This window comes from Chamaea fasciata, unplaced genomic scaffold, assembly GCF_029207755.1.
Source record: "Chamaea fasciata isolate MVZ Bird 193981 ecotype frontalis unplaced genomic scaffold, bChaFas1.0.hap1 SCAF_7, whole genome shotgun sequence".
NCBI lineage: Eukaryota > Metazoa > Chordata > Aves > Passeriformes > Sylviidae > Chamaea > Chamaea fasciata.
In genome coordinates, this window is record NW_027094092.1 from 48753319 (window position 1) to 48773758 (window position 20440).

The 20440-nt window shown below is 42.8% G+C and overlaps 1 protein-coding gene and 1 long non-coding RNA gene across 3 annotated transcripts in view; both read left to right on the forward strand.

Moving 5' to 3' along the window:
- Positions 1-4110: 4110 nt before the first annotated feature.
- On the forward strand, positions 4111-7879 carry LOC136291811 (uncharacterized). The gene is made up of 3 exons (XR_010721743.1): positions 4111-4339; positions 6037-6214; positions 6874-7879. It is a non-coding gene; the product is annotated as an uncharacterized lncRNA (long non-coding RNA).
- Positions 7880-8431: 552 nt separating this feature from the next.
- CUNH14orf132 (chromosome unknown C14orf132 homolog) overlaps positions 8432-20440 on the forward strand; it is a 41954-nt gene continuing 29945 nt past the window's right edge. The window contains exon 1 of one of the 2 annotated variants that reach the window (XM_066188751.1): positions 8432-8626. In XM_066188751.1, the coding sequence (XP_066044848.1) occupies positions 8600-8626 (27 nt within the window). In that variant the 5' untranslated portion in view covers positions 8432-8599. Of the gene's footprint in view, positions 8640-20440 lie in introns of both variants that reach the window. The other variant, XM_066188752.1, reaches the window with a different exon arrangement.

A 20440-nucleotide genomic window follows, 5' to 3' on the forward strand; every position in this document is an offset into this window, starting at 1 on the left:
AGCTTACGTCTCTCAGAAGACTGACATGTCAGAACATGCCAGTTATTATGTCACAAACTCTGCAGCTCCATTCTACTACAGCTTTCACCCAAACTGAATTTAAGTCTATCAGTTTTCCCCACCAGCCAGACCCAAGTCTAAACAAAATGCTCTGAGAGAGGCTTGTGAAATGGAAATTTGTATTTAGCACAGCTCATAGCTTCCTGTAATGTTTTCCCACTCTACAGATGAGTAGTGAAAAATCATTCCCATCTCTTTTACCACTATTTACTGTCCTATTAACTAAGTCTACTAGTGGTTAAAAATGCTTCAGTTACAGTTCCTTTTGTAGCACATTCATGGCAGACCTCACCATGGCACAGCTCCTGATTTTTCTTCTTTTTCCACACCAGAGATGTCTCAACATTTTTACCTCTTCCCATGGGATACTACTGGGATTTTCTTGTTGTTTGTCTCTAAAGTATTCTAGAATTAGATAATCCCATTCATATTATTTTGTACAGTGGGCAAGTAATTTGAACTCAATACTAAAACCAAAGAACTTCTGAGATCTGAGTTCTGCTACAAGCTTAGAACCTGGCCTTTGGTAAGTATTTCAGAGTGTGTGGAGATCTTCAAGCCAGAACCGATCTGATATAACCAGTAAGGTGCTGTGCCAGCACAGCCATGCTGCACTAGAACATCCACAGGCTTGTTCTTGAGATGCTTTTGACCTGGTGACTCTGAACTATTGAGTGTCCACCAACATTTCTGGTTTTGAATGGGTTTGTGGAGAACACCAGCACCTACGTTGTAGATATACTCATGACCTCTGTGTTTTGGTTTGTTTTTCCATCAAAGCCTAACAATATTTGTAAAGCGTGTTGAAGGGCTGCTCAACTAACATTTCTGCTGTGCTTTTATAAGTGGCGCTTATTTTATGAACTCTCTTCCTCACTTAGATAACTCCCCTACCTTTTCTCCTCTGCCCTTTCTGCCTCTTTTAGAGGGCTACCAGGCAGCCTCATTATGTATTCAACCTCTTTTTCTCTAATGTGTGAAATAAGATGAATAATGAAACCAGTTTAAAGAACGATGGCTCTTTCAGGTGTGTATCAGGAAAATGAGAATGTATTATGCTCTCCTGATCTTTGAGAGACCAGCAGAGCCAGCTTTTCACAGGCAAGACTCATGGGTATTGGGAACAATGTAGTGGGACAATATATACAGACCACAGTATTTTGAGAAAATACAGCATCAACAGCAGCTGTGGAATTTATGATTGAAACTGCCAGTTTGTGCTTTTTACTTTGGAGGGAAGGTGGGGTACCAGGGATTTGAATGACAGGCCAGCTCTTCCAGGAGGTATGCTTGAAGATGAAGGCCTCTTTAGCAAGGAGAAAGAACTGGCCCACCAGTGTCCCACCAGTGTTGGCAAATAGTTATTGATCCCCATTCAAGGCAGAGGATAATTTCTTAAGGTATGATGTCAATAATTTCTTAAAGTTCCGTGCAATGCTATCTTCTGGATATTTGATTATCTTTAAAAATGAAAGCCCACATATGTTTATAGTTTTGTAGGGGCATCCCTTTTGCTAATTCTAGTTGCTAAACTAATTCTCTTGAGAACTCTGATGGGAGCCATAAAATTCTCCTTCTAAAGGCCATGTGTCCTCTTTCCAATATTTTTAATTAGCATCTTGGTAATTATGTCATGGAATATAGTTCTTAAATGGATGTTGACATTTCTTACTCAGAATGCAATTCACATTATGGTTGATGAATATATTCTTTCAAAGTGTCCAGAGTGTGTCAGTGTCAAGAAATCAAATGTGCTGTGACAGGAGACACACTGCAGAGCTCATTGCTTGCCTCGGACAGATTGGATGATCTAAGGACAGGTGAAAAGCCCGTTTGAATGGAGTAAAAAAGTAGTGTTTATTTACACTAGGAATGTTTTACACTGTTATAAGTTTTTTTATTGACATTTAACTTAATGACAAACAGAACTGATAGACAGCTTTTCCTTCAGGGTTAGAGGAGGCTACTGCAAAATCCACCCTCAACTGGGAATTCTAGCCTTACTGGCAGCAATCTTTTATTCATTCCTTTGTAACATCTAATGTAAATTTGGGGTGGGAAAAATGTTTTCAAAAGCCCAGACATTTCTCAAGTTTTTAATAATGTATAAATATGAAGCAGTTTCTGTTTTGCCTTAGTGCCTCTTAAATTAGTGCCAATTTTCAGATCCATTATGAATCTTTCTCTCATGTAACATGAAAGAAGCTGATTTGAAGCCATTACCTCAACATGCAGTCTCTAAGACAAATACTACCTAGAAGACTGTAATTGAGAAGGAATGCTATATGATACATCCCTTACTCTTATCAACCCAGTACTGCAATGAGGGCTCAGCCCCAGGGCTGGAAGAGACACACATTTACCACAGACAGATATCAAAGTATCTCCACGGAGAGCAGGTAACTCCCTACCAGTTACTTTCCCACCTCTCTGTTACCTTTCCTCTCCCAACTTCTTTCTAGGCTGGGAGTGCCTGGTGCAGGCCAGGCTGCTAACACAGGAAACACCCCCAGCCTTTCTACAGGAAGAGCCATCCTATGGGTGGGCCAAGCAGACTGACCTAGTTTGAGGAGCGAGATTTTGCTTTTGTTGCACCTTCTGTTGCATTTTGAGCTGTCATAAATGAGACTAAAAAAAATGACAATTTTTTCAAGACTTAGAGCAGCCAAGGAGCTGGCTAGGGCTCTCTGCATAGTGCAGACTCCTAACACAGATGAGTGCCCATCCTTCCCTTGGTAGAGACTGGGAATGAAGTAGAAGGCAATGTTGTTCCCTTTATCTATGTTCAAATACTTCTCTATTTGTCCCCTGTATCACAGCAATTTGGATTGTCTGCTTGTAAAGCTGCAGTGCCAGCAGTACAAGGAGAAACTCCTCAAAATTCAGAAGCCTTCTTGCCTGTTAGAATTAAATCCTACATGAAGTTAAAGACCTGAGGTTTTAGGAATTTGAGCACTATTATGGCTCACTTTTGTGCTAATGATATTGCTTTTAGAAGAGTTTTAAGTCTAAATTTCTTTTGTGGGGAATATTTTGCATGCAAGGGGTTTGAGAGTAATATCTGATTACTATTATGCTTCTGTGAGCAGCAGAGGGGATTCAGGAGCCACATAGAAAGTTGCAAACTTAATTTGTCTCTGAATTCCTTGGCATGAACAAGTTTTATAATGTTATGGGACAGCAAGCTACTGGGTGAGAAACGACAGGGCAAGAAACCACTCCCCTAGAAACTACTGGGCAAGAAAGTACTTGGCAAGAAACTACTCCCCAAGAAACAACCGGTAAACCCTTCACTATGGAACAGCAAAAGAGAGAGCAAATGAGATAGCCTTCCACTATGTAACAGAGAAGGAAAGAGCAAGTCTTCCGCTATGTAACAGAGAAGAAAGAGCAAAAGAAAGAGTAATCCCTTTGCTATGTCATAGCAGTGGAAAGAGAGAGGGAAAGCAAGAGCAAAAATTCTGTCTTAAGACTAGATACCACATGCCACTGTGGTTGATTCCTTATTGCAGCAGCAATTAGAGGGTAAAAATAAGCTCAGGCACAGAGCTCTTGTTAAACACAGCATAAAAAAGGTCCCAGTTTATTCCTCTTCATGGCTTAGTGATCTTAACTCCAACTATTCACTGATTTGGGCTACAGCAAGCTCCTACTGTAGGTTTCCCTTGCAGCCTCTGACTGCTGGTCATCTCCTGCTGAACTATGACTGCAGGTATTAGTTTGCAGACTCTGAGTGCAGGCTTTTACCTAGCTAGACTATGGCTGCAGGTTCCAACAACAGGCTCTAACTGCAGACCAAGGCTGATGCCACAGCAGTGATTCTCTCTTCCCATCAACCTTCTTCATGATTCTCTCCTCCATACTCCTCAAGATTCCTCCTCCTTGATAATCCCCCTTACCACCTCACCCCCTCTTTAATCTCACTCATCCTTATTGGATACAGCTGTGACTCAATGGGGCAAGGCTGTACTGGTTGATTAATATACCTGTTACTTATCAGAGGTGAGGTCACCTGTATTCTCTTCTCCTACAGGTCTTCATTAAGGGAATTAATTTCCTTGTGTGATTGGAACCTGCTGCAATGAGGCAACAGTAGGTTTAAAATGGGACTCAAATTAAATAGCATAAAAGTGTATTAAAATGCAGCAAGAAATGAAAATTTCCTTCTCTCCTTAAAGTGGGAACTTAGTCTCCCTCTACACAAATGAAAGATGTCATATCAGGATGCAAAACTAAAAATTGGTACTGCATTGCCTAAGGTATCTAAATACAACATATGGTAAGTGGGGCTGTACAGATACAAGCCCATTTAAAATCTTTTCTGGCAGCAAGACTCAATTGTCATGTTTTGTTAGGTCTGTTTTGTGAAGCAAAGGCAGAGCTTATGTGCACATGCAGTGCAAGAAAGGATTTCCTACTATGCCCCAGGAAAACTGACAAACCAGACTATTCTCTAATTGAGTTGTGTTCCTCTGTACTGAAAAATGTGGTCTTTTTAGCAAACAGCTTTAAAGCTAATTAAAGAGCATCTTTGCTTGTTTTTAAGAATAATGTTATACAATCAGGTCTGCATTTTTAGCTGGATGCTACAACGTTTGTCCACAGAAATAGTAAATTGTGACAGAGTCTTTTTAAGTGATGTAGATATTTTGATGAGAAAGCTGGACACAAGGTGGCCAGGAGAGCTGGCAGATCTCATTCAAGCTCGGCATTATCATTACTGAAAGACAGAAGCACATCTAAAATATTTATTTTACAGAAGAACTTATAGAGCTATTATAAAGCAATTTATATCCAAAATGTATTTTGGGGGAAGATGAAGAAACAAAGCTTTGTATTTTGTAGTATCATAATTAAACGCTTGAAGAGTGATGGCAAATAGAGTTACATCCAGCTGGTGGCTAGTCACCAGTGATGTTCCCCAGGGTTCAGTGCTAGGGCCAGTCCTGTTAACCATCTTTATTGATGATTTGGATGAGGGAATTGATGGCACTCTCAGACAGTTTGCAGATGACACTGAGGCAAGCAGGAGTATTGATCTACTGGAGGGTGGGAAAATTCTTCAGATGGATCTGGGCCGGATGGATTGATGGACTGAGGCCAATTGGTTCAATGAAGTTCAACAAGACCAAGTGCTGGGTCCTGTAACAACCATCTGCTAGGCTACAGGCTGGTGGGCAGAGTGTCTGGGAAACTGCACAGTGGAAGAGGGCCTGGGAGTGCGGGTCAACAGCAGCTGAACATGAGCCAGGTGTGCCCAGGTAGCCAAGAAGGCAAATGGCATCCTGGCCCGTGCCAGCAATAGTGCAGCCAGCAGGACCAGGGCAGAGATTGTCCCCCTGTGCTCAGCACTGGTGAGGCCACACCTTAAATCCGGTGTTCAGTGGAGTGAGTCTGGAGAAGGGCAATGGAGCTGGTGAAGGGTTGGGAGCTCCTTATGAGGAGCAGCTGAAGGAGCTGGGCTTGTTTCTCCTGGAGAAAAGGAGGTTCAGGAGGGACTTTATTGTACTCTACAACTATCTGAAAGGAGGTTTTAATGGTCTGGGGGTCAGTCTCTTCTAAGTAACAAGTAACAGGGCAAGAGGAAATGGTCTCAGATTGCACCAGGGGAGGTTTTCACTGGATATCGGGAAAAAAATTCTTCACTGAATGGGTGGTCAGGCATTGGAACAGTCTGCCCAGAGAACTGGTGAAATTACCATTCCTGGAACTGTTCAAAAGGCATTTGGTTGCAGCCCCTGAGGACGTGACTTAGTGGCAAACAGGGCAACGTCAGGTTAACAGTTGGACCTGATGATCTTAGAGGTCTTTTGAATCTTAATGGTTTATGATTCTACAAACACAAATAATTTGGTGTTCCTCAGAAATTATTTGCATCTTAAACAGTACAAACCGTGCTGTTTCACAAACATGGCAATAAACCAGAGGAAAACCAAAAGTGAAAACTGAACTGTGATTTTTTTCTTCCTTTGCCAGGCTTAAGATATATGAATGAAAAAATAGTAGCTTGGAGATTGAGGACATTGCAGTGATTAATAGTAAATTTCTAGAACAAAATATAATCATGATATGGATGGCTTTTGCAAATAGAAATGCTGTTCCAGTGAATCTAAAACTCCTTCAAGTAGAGAAGAAGGTTAAAAACTTCTACCAGGTAAAAGAGCAATTTCTCTGCAAATATTTCTACAAAGACTGGATTTGACTGGCAGTCTTCCAAGATAACTTAGCTGAATTCATATCTGAGATAAAGAATAGGAAGTAATATTTAGTGGCATCTAAAAAATATATATGGATGGTCATTAGTGTTAATTTCCTACACTTGTAGAACATCACAGTAAAATATTTGGAAACCTGACTGGAAAATCTTGGTACCATTAGAAATCCTCCTTGAGTACTTTCAGGGAATGGCCAAAATACTGTAAAACTGGTAAAAAGAAAAAGACAAAGAGCAGTTCTCAGAAGGCAAGTTGTTGTTACAAAGAAAATAATTTCTTCTTCATGTCCCTGTTTGACACAGCCTTAGAGAATGGCCAGTGGAATAAATCTATGCATTGCCTGAGAGGAAATGGAACATTCCTCATTAGACACTTTAAAGAAGAGATAGGGTAAAGAGAAACACCCTCTTTGGAGTGCCACTGGTTGTGTTTTAAGCAGATGCATGGACTAAATTATTTCCTGAGGTTCTTTCCAGCTCTGCTGTTTTACAGTTCTCATGCTCTATAGAACTAAATGAGTGCAGAAGTCACTGTGGTTTTGAAACTTTAACTGTATTTTTATTCTCATGAACTATTTTGTTATTCTCTGTTGCTACAGATGCAGTGACTGACCAGGCCACATTTGCTATGAAGAGATGTTTATCCAGCACATTTAAAATTTATCTGGATGATGAAAGATTAACACTGTTTTGAAGTTAATTTATGGCTCTGACACACACATCAATGTCCTTTCAAATTTTTGGAGAGATGCTAGAAAGAAACAATTCCATTATTTACACAACTGAATTTAAAAAATCTTAAAATTATATTGGCTCTGTGAGATTTTACTTGTTTACTTAATAGGCCTCTTGACATAAAAGCATTTTTGGCAGACACGTTAATAGTCACTGAAGTAAATGACAGATTTAAAACAGCTGATTTTCTTTCCATCACCTCCTGCTGCAGCAGTGCAACAGTAGGCAAAATAGCATGGAGCTCACAGTACACATGATGAAACCTGGTCTATTTTTTCCTCCAGACTTTAAAATCCCAGTGCAAAGCTGATTTTCCATCCACTTCTGATGGTGGCATACACTTGTATTCTCATCAGCCGTGGTTCAGACCCCAGCAATATGCTGAAGTGGTAAAAACATGATCAAAGACTTCAGCCTAGGAGATGAAACTAACATGTACATGTCAAAAGGGCAAAAAACCCACACACACGCAAATGCTTTCAGTGCATTAGGACATACATTTTTATTATCCTACTTTTTTTGTGTTGGTGTCAAAGGTTTTTCAGAACCAGCTGGTGAATGAATACATTGAATTTTTCATGCTAAAAGTGATAACAGTGTCTGTGAGGAACAGGGGAAAGCATTAAAAAAGGGACAAAATGTGTTTATTGTGTATTGTTGTACAGTAAATTCTGGGAACAAGGAGGAGAGAAGCTGAAAATAAAGTTCCAACAGCTCAGCCATGAAAAGGTGTAAGAAGGAGCCGTTGGGAGTTCTTTTCAGCCGTGGTGAGAGGGAGCGAGTATTTTAAAACCAGGCTCATGGATTATGAAGCTGGATAAGAAATCTAGTGCGACCGCCAGGTGAGCATCTCCCATGGCGCGTGTGATGCAGAGGACCTGCGAGCGCCGAGCAGAGCCGCCTCTGCCCGTCGCTGTATTAATCACTAATCCCTAATCACTCTTCGCTCCCCAGCACCCGGCCGCCATCGGCTCTGACCGGCGGGACCCACCCCGGGGGTTCCGCGGCGCCGCTGCCACCGCCTCCCCGCCGTGCCCGCGCACCCAGGCCGGCCCGCTGCCCGCGGGCTGTCGCGCACGGGCCGCGGCTGCGGAGCCGCTCCGCGTAGGCAAACAGCCCCCAGGGACCGAGGAGCTCCGAGCCGGCCCGGGCTGGCCCCGCCGCGGGGCTCCCGGGCCGCTCCGGCCGCCGCAGGCGCTGCCGGCCGGGAGGAGCAGCGGTGCCGGGGCGGGGCCGCCGCACAGGTGCCGCCGGGCGGGCGGAGCGCAGCGGAGCCGCCCCGGGCTCCCCCCGCCGCGGGGGCGGACCGAGCCCAGCCCAGCTCGGGGGCCGGGTCGCCGCCGCCCCCGCCCCCTGTCGGAGCCGCCCGCCAGCCGCGCCGGGCCGTGCCGTGCCGTGCCGTGCCGGGAGCCGCCGGAGCTGGAACTGGTACCGGTGTCGGCTCCGCTGCCGCGGCCGCGCCCGCCGCTGCTGGGGGAGGCGGTGCCCGCGCCGCGCCCCCGCGCCCCGCCCGCCCCCGGCAGCAGCAGCAGCGGCAGCGGCAGCCTCAGCACCTCCGCCAGCTCCGCCAGCAGCTCCAGCGGCAGCACCATGGACCTCTCCTTCATGGCCGCGCAGGTGGTGCGCGATGGTGGGGACGGGACGGGATGGGACGGGACGGGACGGGAGCCCGGGGCGGGGGCGGCGGGGCGCGCATCCCCTCCTCTACTTTCTCCTCGAGTCCTCTCTACTCGAAAGTTGCGTCGGCGCGGGGGTAAGCCTCAGCATCCCCGCGCCTTGGGGAAGGGGCCAGGAGAAGGTAAGAAAGGGGAAAAAAGGCGGCTGGAACTGGTAGCGCTGCTAAGGAGAAGTTGGCGGCGCAGCTCGGGGCGCAGCACCTGTTAGCGCCCGGCGGCGGGCCCAGCGCGGCGCCGCCGCTCCCCGGCCTGCCTCCGGGGCGCTGCCAGCGGCCGCGAGCTTGGCAAGGCGAGGCATCATCTCTCCATCCTCCGAAACCAGCTGTAAATGAAAATCGGAGATGCGATTTTTCGGTTCTTTTCCTCCATTCCGTACTGCGATTGTATGCGCATCTGTGGTCTTGTTTTTTTCTGAGTTGTCTACGCATACAGAATCTAGCTTGGCACGTATAGAAATACTCCTCTCTTTGTGTGAATAAATTTTTTAAATTGCAGCTTAGTTCGGGATTCCAGCTCGAGGCGTGATTGTGGGTGTCGGTGTTCAATGTACTCATGCTTAATGTACTGAGAAGTATGTACTGGCTGTGAGCAACCCAAAGCCAAAAATCAGCATGGTGAATCCAGGTGAATTGGGTTTTTAACAGGCAGATAATGCTGTGCATGAGAAAAAGCCACACTCACTGACCATCCATTACCTTTCCCAGGATATATTCTTCTATTCATGTGGCTACCTAAGTGTAATTGGCTTTTTTTCAAGAATAATTTGGATCCAAGTTTGTGATTTTGCCAGAATACATCACCCACCATTTAGGGGTGGAGTAGGGGCCGGGAAAGCCGTTCTACACTGTTGCTGCCTGAGTGCTGACTTCAGCTGGAGGTGTTTGTTGGAAGCCAAATCTAATCCTTGTGCTGTTGTTCTGTTTCATTAATGCAATGGCTTTTTTGTGTTATTCTCTTTCTAAAGTTCACGGAGGAAGTCTGAAGGGGTGTCAGGCTCTGCCTCTCTGAAGGTAGTAGTATTTCTAATTATTTTTAAGGAAAACCACGATGGGGAGGAAAGCATAATTTCTATTGGTATGAGATCTTCCTGGTAACTGGAGTATTCAAAGGAAATTTTGTAGTAGTCAGATCATTTTCCTATGGTCCTTCTCAGCACAATGAGCGAGCTCCCTGTGTCCATCTTTTGTTCCCTAAGCACAGGGCTGAAATGGAATGCCCCCATAGCACAGAAGCAGAGGCGCAGCGCTGCAGCAGGTTTTACCCATAATCAGAGTGGAGTGTGCCAAGGCTGGGACTAGTGCTGCCCATTCTCTTTCTATACTCTCCCTTATTCTTGCTGTCCCATATTCCACATAACTTCTATGCTAATTCTGTGTGTTGGAAGAGCCACAAAGCCCTGTTCCTTTGCTTCTCTCAGAGCAGTTCCCAGTGCAAATGTGTCTTACACTCACTAAGGTTATTAATGCAACAGTTTACAGTGAAACGTGCTTTTCTCCTTGATCCTTGGGGGTTAATTTGTTGTTTTCCTTTGTCACAAGAAGTGACAATTGATAGTTTTTGTTTCAGTGTGAGGTGAAGGCAAGGCAATAGACCTCAAGAAGAAAGGATGGAATGCCTTGGAACTGTGTGCCACAGAGCCCTTTGGGTGGTGAGGAGAGCTGGAAGCAGTCAGGGCTGTCAGATCTCTCCCAGTGAGGCACAGAGCTCATTGGGTCTGCACAACACAGGGCATGTGGGGAATCCTTCCGGGGGTATTTGTGTAGTTAACCTTTGCTAAGCTGTAGGAGAGGATTTCCTGGGCTCCTTTGCTACTGAAGGAAATTAATCAATTTCTTAGGTCACTGTGTACAGCGGAGGCTGCGCTTACCCCTGTTAGTCCCTGTCACAGGCCTCTTGTACCTTTCTGAACTGTTAGCCCTTTCTATTCCTGTCACCATAGTGACATTTAACCCCCAGTGTGTCACTCCTTTAATTTAGGTATTGCTTTTCTTTGGCTTTCTTTTCACTGCTGTATCTTTTTGTCTTCTTTTTTTGAATCATTTCTGTAGCATCTCTGGTGGTGTGGTCCAATGAGGTACCTTCAATAACAAATGAGTGAGAACACAAGGGAATTATTGGCTTGTGCTTTCTGCCTGTAATCACTTTTAAAGATACTCTGCTATCACTCATTATCATCCACCTGCAGCAGGTATTACATTTTACCGGATGAATACCAGACACATTAATATTTTGTAGAAAAATAGGTAATACCCAAACTGAGATGCTTAATGGCATACAAGTAATGGTTTTCTCTCAAGTGAATTTATTTTACAGGATACCGTAGGCTATTTATGTTCATGTAAATTGCTTTGGTGTTTTATCACACTGCTCATTGTCGACTCAAGTTGACTTTGCTAGATGTCTTGTGAGACAGCATAAATGACCTGTATGTTAGAGCCCCTCTTATGGAAACATAGAAGCAGTGTGTGTAAGTTTGGTTACCACTTGCAGCCTCAGTGATTCTACAGTGAACAGTTAAAATCTGGCCTCCTCCCAAGTGCAGCTGGAGCAACCACCTGAACATCTCAGCTGTATTTTATTTATTAGTTATGCCATGAAGAACAGCTTTTGATGTTCTTTAAACTATTAAATCTGTTCTTTAAATAAGCCTTTTTGCATCAGTGTGTTCATTTCCAGTCAGTAGTTGATTGAGCAGGCTTGGGTGTATTCTGTTCTGCTGGTGCTCTAATTGGCTTTGGTTTAAGGTCCGTTGTGCTAATGAGCAGGACTCTCACCTAGTGAAAGCCTATTAGCAGCTAGTCATTTGGTTCCCATTTTAAATCCATATTTTAATTAAAGTAACACTGTACATCTCAAGATGCTGTGCCAAAGATGTTGAGCCACTGCTAAGCTGTATGGCTGGCTCATTTCTGTGTGTTGTTCAGTGATTTCAGAGTGCTCTGGTAGTCTAGGTAACCTCAGAAATAGCCACTTCACATAGGTAGAGACTTTTGCTTCCAGTATAAAAGCCTGGTTTTGGGAGGTGCTGAATGCTACATCCAGGCTAAGAGCACTCAATGCTTTTTTCAGGGGTTAGGGGGTTGCTGTCAGATGCCCAGGACTGAGCTGCCCCTCCCGCCCTGCTTCTGGCAGACTAAAATTAATATTGTTTAAACAGCCAGCTGATGAAAAAATGCTAAAGGGTTGAAACATGTCTTCAACCTGAAAAAAAACAGAAGCTTTTAGTGGGGAGAAAAATGGGAAGGCAGAGAATAAAAAATGATGTCATGGTCTTCAGTATGATCCAAATTGATATAAGCTGGGCAGCACCTGCAGTCATAATGTTACTGATACATTTTTCAAGATTTATGTTGCAGTTTAATTTTCCAGAGCTGTTTCTTGTATTTTCTGTTTCATATTGAAAATGAGGACTGGATTTCCTTAATTTAGAGTGTTTTTATGGTCGGGTATGTCTCCCTACAGTAAAAATAAAATTTTAATTGTCAGATAAATGATCTTTTCTTCTTTTACATTTAGAACAGGGAAAAGGTAGCAAGAGCCTTGGGAGTATGGCTATTTCTGTGGATTTTTTTTTTATTACGTCATATGTAGTTGATGATCTCCATGTTCCAAACCTCTTTGTAAACAGTTTCTGAGGATTTGAAGTACAAGAAGTTGATTTCTTTGTGTATAGCTTTATGATTAAAAGTTGTATTTTTATAATCTTTCACATCAGTTGGAGTGATGGGGATTTGTCTTAAATATGAAAAGTGATGCCATACTTCAGGAGAGAGAGAAATAAATGAACAGGTTTGGTACAGAAAGCAGAACCATTACAGAATAAAGATGATTTCATTGCTTTTGTGTTCTCTACTGCTCTTCTAGGATTTCGGGTCTGGTCAGTGATCATTCAAGTTGCTTGAAGCCTTTCATTGCATTGGCAGCATTCAAGTCACCTTCCCCAAGGCAGGGAGGTGGTCCTTGGTGCATCTTGAAGAAACCATGTAGTTCCCTATTACCATGTCAGAATAACAATCCATGCTTCCACACGAAACATACATTATTAAGAGCTGTATAACTTCTGAAAAGCCCTGGAATACATGGGATGAACTGACTTCATTTAAGGTTAATTATGTCATGCAAGTTATTTATGAGAAAATATTATAATAGCAGATTCTACAAACTTTGATTTAAAATATCCTTTCATTTTGACTTAGGAAATCATAACATCATGATCATTATGTCACTTAAAGGTTGGAAAACACTTTTAAGATCTAGTTCAGCCATTAATGTAGCACTGCCAAGTCCACCACTGAACCATGTCTTTAACTGCCACATCTCCACATTTTTTAACTACCTCCAGGGGTGGTGACTCAACCATTCTCTGTGTAGCCTGTTCCAGTGCTTGGCAACACTATGCATGAAGAAATGTTTCCTAATATCCAATCTCTACCTTCCCTGGCCCAACTTGAGCCTGTTTCAAATTCTCCCTGTCACTTGTTGCTTGGGAGAGGAGACCAACCTCCATCTGCCTACAGCCTTCTTCTGGGTGGATATAGAGAGCAATGCGCTCCCTCTGAGCCTCCCTTTTCTCCAGGCTAAACATCCCCAGCTCCCTCAGCCAATCCTTATCAGACTTGTGCTCCAGACCCTTCAACAGCTTTATACTCACATTTTCCATCTGACATGGACAGCCCACATACATGCTGCAAAGCTGGTGTGGGCACAGAGGCTGTGCTTGGCATTCTTGGACACCCAGCCACCTGAACAGAGCTGCTGCATTTCCAGAAATCCCAGACATAGGTCCAGTATCCTTTAATTCCTTTCTAATCAGATTTCTGGATGTTAGAGGATGCACAATTAGGATCTGCTGTACTCTGCTGTATCAACACAGAGGAACCAGAGTGCAGGATAATACTGCATTAGTTTTCCCACTCTTCCTTTATCTATTCTCCATCTTAGGGGCCAGAGAGATTCAAAACTTTTATTAGCTGTGTGCTCTTTCTTACAGCTAGGTAATCTGAAGGTATTAAAAAAGAGAGTCTAGATTTGTGGTTTGGGTAGGCTATTCCCACCAGCTCAAAACAGAATCCAGGCTGCTTGCTCAACATGAACTGCATGTGTCTTTTTGTCCATACATGTGCCACCAAGAAAGCTTCAGAGAAAGACAGACAGACCTTTCAGTCATGCTTGTACTTGGGGAGTCTCTCTTTGACTGTGCTAAATGGTGGCCATTTGGAAGCTTTGCAATTACTGGTGTATGATTAGGACTGTTTTTTCTTTAAAAAGTGGGATCACCAAAAAGCAAGCTCTTTGTCAAACCAGTGGAGAGTTGGGATTAAAAGATGCATGAACAACTCCTTGTCAAAAGCTACCCTGATTATATTCTAAGACCTAAGACAAAACCTCTTTGATCTATAACATTAAACATTAATAATGTTAGCTAGGAGCTTGTAGTCATTCTTTTATATAACCAGTTCAGTGCTCACTTTTCTGCATAATAGGGCACTGACCATTACTCTACCAGCTCCACTTTCTTCCAAAGGTTAAAGTCATTTTCTCTGGCATTCTTTGATTCCTGTAGAATGTCTTGACTTATAATAAATGGAATCAGAGCATCAGGAAGCTGGAAGACTGAGTTTAACTAAGGAGTTCTCAGATGCTTTGGTTCAGTGTTAGATCCTGATGTCTTGCTGTAGTATAGCACAGCCAGAGGGACCAGCTGTATAATCCAGATGTTGCCAAAATCCTGTTTTGTGTGCAGAAATCAGTGCCCTCGTCCAGGATATTGCCAACAGTTGAGGTGAGAAATATTTTCTTTCTGCTGGCTGCTTGGCACAATTGCATTGGATTTTTATTAGTGCAGGGAACAAGAGGAATCCCTTTACTTTTCTTATCACTGCAGTAACACTGCAGACTACATTTCCAAGTCTTGTATAGTTGAAATTTCTGTTCCAGCAAAGCTTTTGAAAATTCATTGGAGATTTGGGCATACTGTTTTTATAAAGTGTTGATACTGCACTTTGGAGGAGGCTGTTGTTCCAGGATTGTGCTTTAATTGCTGTCAAAAGACGTTAAAAGCAGGGACTCCAATCCAGCAAAACACTTAAATGTTTACTTCACTTGGAACACGTGTATATTATTCCAGTAACATCAGCAGGACTGTCCCCTTGCTTAAAACGAGGTATCTTAAAGCCTGGCATGGATGGAGAGAGAATGCTTTGCAATTTATAGAAAAATATCCTAGGAGAGCAAGAGGAAAACCTACTATTGGTCATATTATTAATTCAGGGAAGCCTGAGACTAAGTGTTTTGGAGTGACTGTGCTTTCATCAATTAATTGCATTATGAATTTCTCACAGGAGCTCTTAAGTGTTGGAAGAGGAGGGTGTGATAGGGGGTGGATGGTGGGGAAGGGGAAGTAGGATGTGTCTCATGTGGCCACATGTGTTTGTGCACCTTTGCACAACAAGGGTTAGAAGAAACTGGAAATAACTCATTTGTCTTTCATGCGCCCATTAACTGTGAGACTAATTCTGTGACACATTTAATATTTTTTGAAATAATTTACATGATTTTCAGCAGTTATGTGCTAAAAACTTCACAAACAGAGCAGATGTCACGTATTTCCATCTTTGTTGAGCGTAGAAAGGAGGTTTGTAATATAATAGCAAATAGACATTCACATGTTTTACAGACATAAAGCAGTTGAATGTAGCAGTAGCTGGAGTCCTGTTGTACACAGAGAATAGCTAGAGATGGCAAGTGAGAAGAATGTAGACTGAAGCAGCACTACATTCATGCCAAACATCTTGCCTGTTGAGGTGCCTATTTTTCTTGAACAGTAAGAGCCAAACCATGTCTTACACGGAGCAGTTATTCTCTTGGCAGACTTGATGAGAGTGGAGTTTCTGGGTAGCGGCTAATTAGGCTGGTTGGGTCCTCAGAATTCATAGGCTGGAAAATCTTAACTGGTTATAGATTGGAGTGGTGGTGGTGTTACCTTGGTTTTGGTTGGTTTAGGATGAATTTCTCAATTCATTGATGAGCTGCAAACATGGGGGTCGAGATCCTGGTTTAAGTTTTGTTGAAAATGGAATGGATGCTGGCCATTAGGAAGCTAGTTTCAGCATCTTCCTAACCTCATTCCCATAACAGACAAAAGCAAAACTCTCCAAATGATTCAAAGAGTTGAACAGGATTAAATAAAACAGTGTGATCCTTTGGTGACCATACACCATCAAATTAAATCATTGATCAAAGATTAGACCATTCGAATGGAGTACAGTGATATGGAAAGCAGAAAATTAGAGCAGTAACCTAAGTAAATTCAGCAGTGACCAGCCCTGTTAGTTTGCTATGTCTCTCTGCTGGACTTTAGTTTATTTGGAAGTTGTTTTGGTCATGAATTGCATTTTCTACCTGAGCTAGTGAGGTCTGTTGTAGTACTCTGTACGCTGTAGTTGTTTCAGCAGACACCTTGGTTTGATGAGTATAGTATCCTATACAGAATTACTATTAACCCCTTCCTCTGCTCACAGGGATGATGATTTTTGAAGGTATCTTTTGAAAAACTGATGGCTCTCTGTGACTGTTATAAACACTTTTTTTTTTTTTTCCCAGCAGATACATGCTGAAGTATGAAAGGAAGGTCCTTGAAATTAGTTGTAAACTGATGATGGTTGTGTGGCTTGATCAGTGGCTTAGTCTGTTTGTTGTGCTGGTTAACATGTCAGGATTGTTCCATTTCCATGGAATGGAAGCCCTTGGCAAAGAGGATCCTGACATTTCATATGCAAGTTATGAGCACTTTGGAACTAAAAAGGGACAGAATGAAATGTGTGAACTCCTTCACGTGTTTCTTGAAGGTGCTGCATGGTCAGGGTGTGCAGTCCTGTCTGCTCTGGTGCTGCAGTGTGGAATGCCTGTCCTTACACTGGGCACTGAATATGAGCAGAGAACATGGCCAGCTGTGACACAAAGACCAGGAGCGCTGAGCACTTACTGACTGTGTGCTTTGCAGTGCTGGCAGGATTACAGGGAGCAGAGGCAGTGCAAGGTGGAAATCTCTCTCTGTGAGCAGGACCATGAGTGCATGGCAGCCGGAACTGATGCTGTGAGCAGTACTCGCTGCCTGCCCGTTCCCCCGCTGGCTCACACACCCACACAGTGCTCTCTCAGTCTGTCTCACAGCACCAGCCTTTTGAAATGACACCTACTCTTACACTGAATCTTCAGTCTTAGCTGAATTCCACACTCCTGGTAGCTGCCAGAGCAACAGTCAATTAGAAATCATTACGATTACGGTGACTTCGGAAAAGCTCAGCACCTCTAGGAAGCAGGCTGCTGGATACAGGGCCATTTTTTGCAAAGTGATTATCTCTAATGTGGAAATGTTTTTAAAAGTAATAGTATTAAAAGTTGTTAACCTCAGCTGGTTCTGTTTGTTGTAATTTGTAAGTCTCAAATGTTATGAAAGGGGGAACGCCCTAGAAATGAGCCTGCATAACTAAAACAAAACCGAACTTCCACTGTGGCTTTTTTTTTTCTTTTTTTCTTTTTTTTTTTCTTCTTCTTTTTTTTTTTCCCTGCCAAAACAGCTGGAAGAGCATTTGTAAAATGTGGGATGGTGTGCTGGGTTCTGTGACTGATAAAAGACACCAGTAACAGAGTTGCTGCATGGAAGGGAAAAAGACAGCTGTGTCTCTTTGACTGATTTGTAGAGGTTTTGAGGTGTATGTTCAGAGAGACAAAGTAACAATAGGACTGATGCCCAAACAAAAAAATTAAAATTGGAAGTTTTAAAGGATTCCTGAGATGTCAGCTGAACCCAAGGACTTAGAGCAACTAATCACCCTTAAATATCTGGACCCTAATTAGGTGCATGCTTAAAGTGTGTAATTTGCTGAAGTTCCCTTCTGCTTAAATTAAGTATATAATTAATAATATATTGATAATATTTATATATATATATATATATATATACAATAATCTTGATAATCTGCAATAAGTGCGAAAGCATTTTGAGATGTTATAATAGCTCTTCTTTAAAAGTGAGCTCCACTTGAAATACGATGGGTTACTCCTTTTGTTTTTCTACCTTACCCTCCTTGATGCACTACATAAGTTTTCATGGGTCTTTCTCAGGGGTTTCCTCACAACTTTTCTCTTGTATACCTATGTAAAATGTTTTTCTTCCAATTCAGGGATGCTCTCTCCTCTTTGGGCATTTTCTTTTTTGGTCTCTCATATCCTCCATCCTTACCTTCTATAAATTATTTCAGATGCTATAGTTGTACCAGCTCCTGTCCAAGTCCTACAGAAATTTTAGTTTAGTTCTGGAAGATGGGGTCAAAAGAATAAACAATTCTCCTGTTCAGGGACAAGAGATGCAAATGCATCAGTGTTACAACCACTGAAACTGTAAGCAACATGGCAGAAACTTTCCCAGTTGACTTACTAAAGACAGAAGCCCGTTAGTATGTCTTTACTGGGCTGCAGGTTAGTAAAAATTCAGTGGTGCTTGATGTAGAATCTAAATCTCAGGAATAGAAATGTCACCTCATTTGCTCTGTTTTATATTTTGGTTGTTCTTCAGCTAGAGCAGAGTGGCTTACAAACTCAATCTGAACAGTTCTGAATTCTCCTCTAGATGCTGAGCCCAGCAGACACTTGTGAGAAAGATATTGAAAATTCATTCACACTCCTCCCTCTACCTGTGCTATGATATCTTTCCCCTCGCAGACCTAGATGTCACCTTCATTAAATATGTGGTTATTAACATAAAGGCATGCCAAATGGTTATTCTGTGATAAGATCAGGCTGTGAAATGGTTCATTCTGTGTTGGTCTCTGAGCCATGTGATTGAGCATGCGGTGAAACTGTGCAGATGAGCAAGGCGGTGAAATTTGTTGTCAGGGTGGCAGATGTTTTATTCTCCTGGTGTGTTCTCTGGCATTTCTCAAGGACATGAAACAGAAGCAGAAGAAATTGAATTGTGCTTGCTCTTTCCCTTGTTCTCCAAGGTAGTTTTGCAACTCATTTCTCTTGTAATTTTATCAAGTATGAGAAGAGACATGCACGTCCTGACTTCACTTACAACTGTCCTTTATACTTTCACAGGTAACCTTCTTTACCCAGCCAGCTGTAGTTTTCAGCATGGGTGGTTTTCATGGTAGATATCTTGCTTATCACTTTAGTGTACATAATACCCTTAACAGTGCTTTAGAGATGGGTATTTGGATGACTAAATAAACATTGCTGCCTCTAAAACATTTGTCTCCTGACCTCTGGTCTGCACAGTACATCTGGAAGAAGAGAGGGCATGGAGAAGGCAGAAGACAATTTGCTGATGTAAGCTGCAGTCTGGGCTGCCATGATAACAATCCCTTGCTGTGCCTTAAAGCCATCAGGGGCCAGCATATGCCATGGGTCATGCTGACAGGTGAAATGGGAAGAGGAAGCAAAGGTATGTTTGGCCAAACTGCTGTCTGCCTTGAGGACACAGCATGGTCTGATTTGAATTGGTGTAGAGGATGCTGGCCAGCTCCCAGGAACCAGCTCATTATTTCTGTAACTGTTGGCTTTGGAAATGGCAAAGTCAACTGTTACTAAAAACCTTAAAACTCAGTTCTAGAGAACAGTAAATAGGAGAGTCTCTTCTATAATGACAGTTGGTCTTGTTTTGCCACCTGATCTTTGCTGTTAGAAAACTAATCACGTAGTTTTACACTCTAAGTTTAGCCTTGCCTAATCAAGGATTTAAGTTCATTAATGCACACAGATTCAATAATTCCTTATCGTTTGATTTTTTTAATGATTAAAAAAAATATTCAATACCTGCTATTGCCCATAGGTTATGATGGTAATTCAACTGGACTCCACCACATCCATGATACCGTTTTTTTACAGAAATATGTAACACTTAGGGTATGTGTGATGCATTTCCATACTTACTCTAGAGATCTCAGGGACACTACAATATAAGCAGCCATCAGGCATATCCTGTAAATTTGTGTGAGACATGACTGGGACCTTGTACCCCAACACTCTGATGATCTGTTGTGCCTCTGCTCTGTCCTGCAGGACTGTGGCATGACCAGGGAGGTGAGGGACACATAGAGTGGCAGCCAGAGACAAACAATACAGCTGTGTCTGTTGCTCATTTTATTTCAGGGTTGTCTCACTGCTGCATCCAGCAGTGACTTACAACTTACTGAGTTCAACCTCTAATGTGATTTTCATTCTCTTAAACCTCAAAGCTTTTCATGAAGAGTGTAAAGTTTCGCCTGAAATTAAAGGATACAGAGAGGAAGGCTGGACTGTCCCATGAGGCCACAGAGGAGAATAGGGTCTTAGTAAGCACATATTCCCAGTCTGGCACTCTTTAGTGTGGAAGCTTAAACTGGCCATTGGTTGCAGAGGCAAAGCAGCAAATCCTTCTTCCTCCACATGTACCGTCATGTGGCCCAGCGGGAAATGCACAGAGCATCCCTCAAGTTCTTCCAGACATTAATGAAGTTATAGCTTGAAGCTTATAGCCCTGTCTTTTGGTACTGGATTCATGACTATCAAGATCTGACTTTTTTGTTGTTTTGTTGTTTGTTTTTTTTTAAACTATGGAGTAGTTTCCTTCAAAATTAATTTGGCAGTTGATCTTACAGAAGTTTGGAAAACTGGGACTTTCAGACTCTGGACCATTTCAGTAAAGCTTGGCCAACAAGCAGAGCAGGGTGTGCTCTTCTCCCCAAAAAAGCAGTGTCTTTCTGCGTGCTGA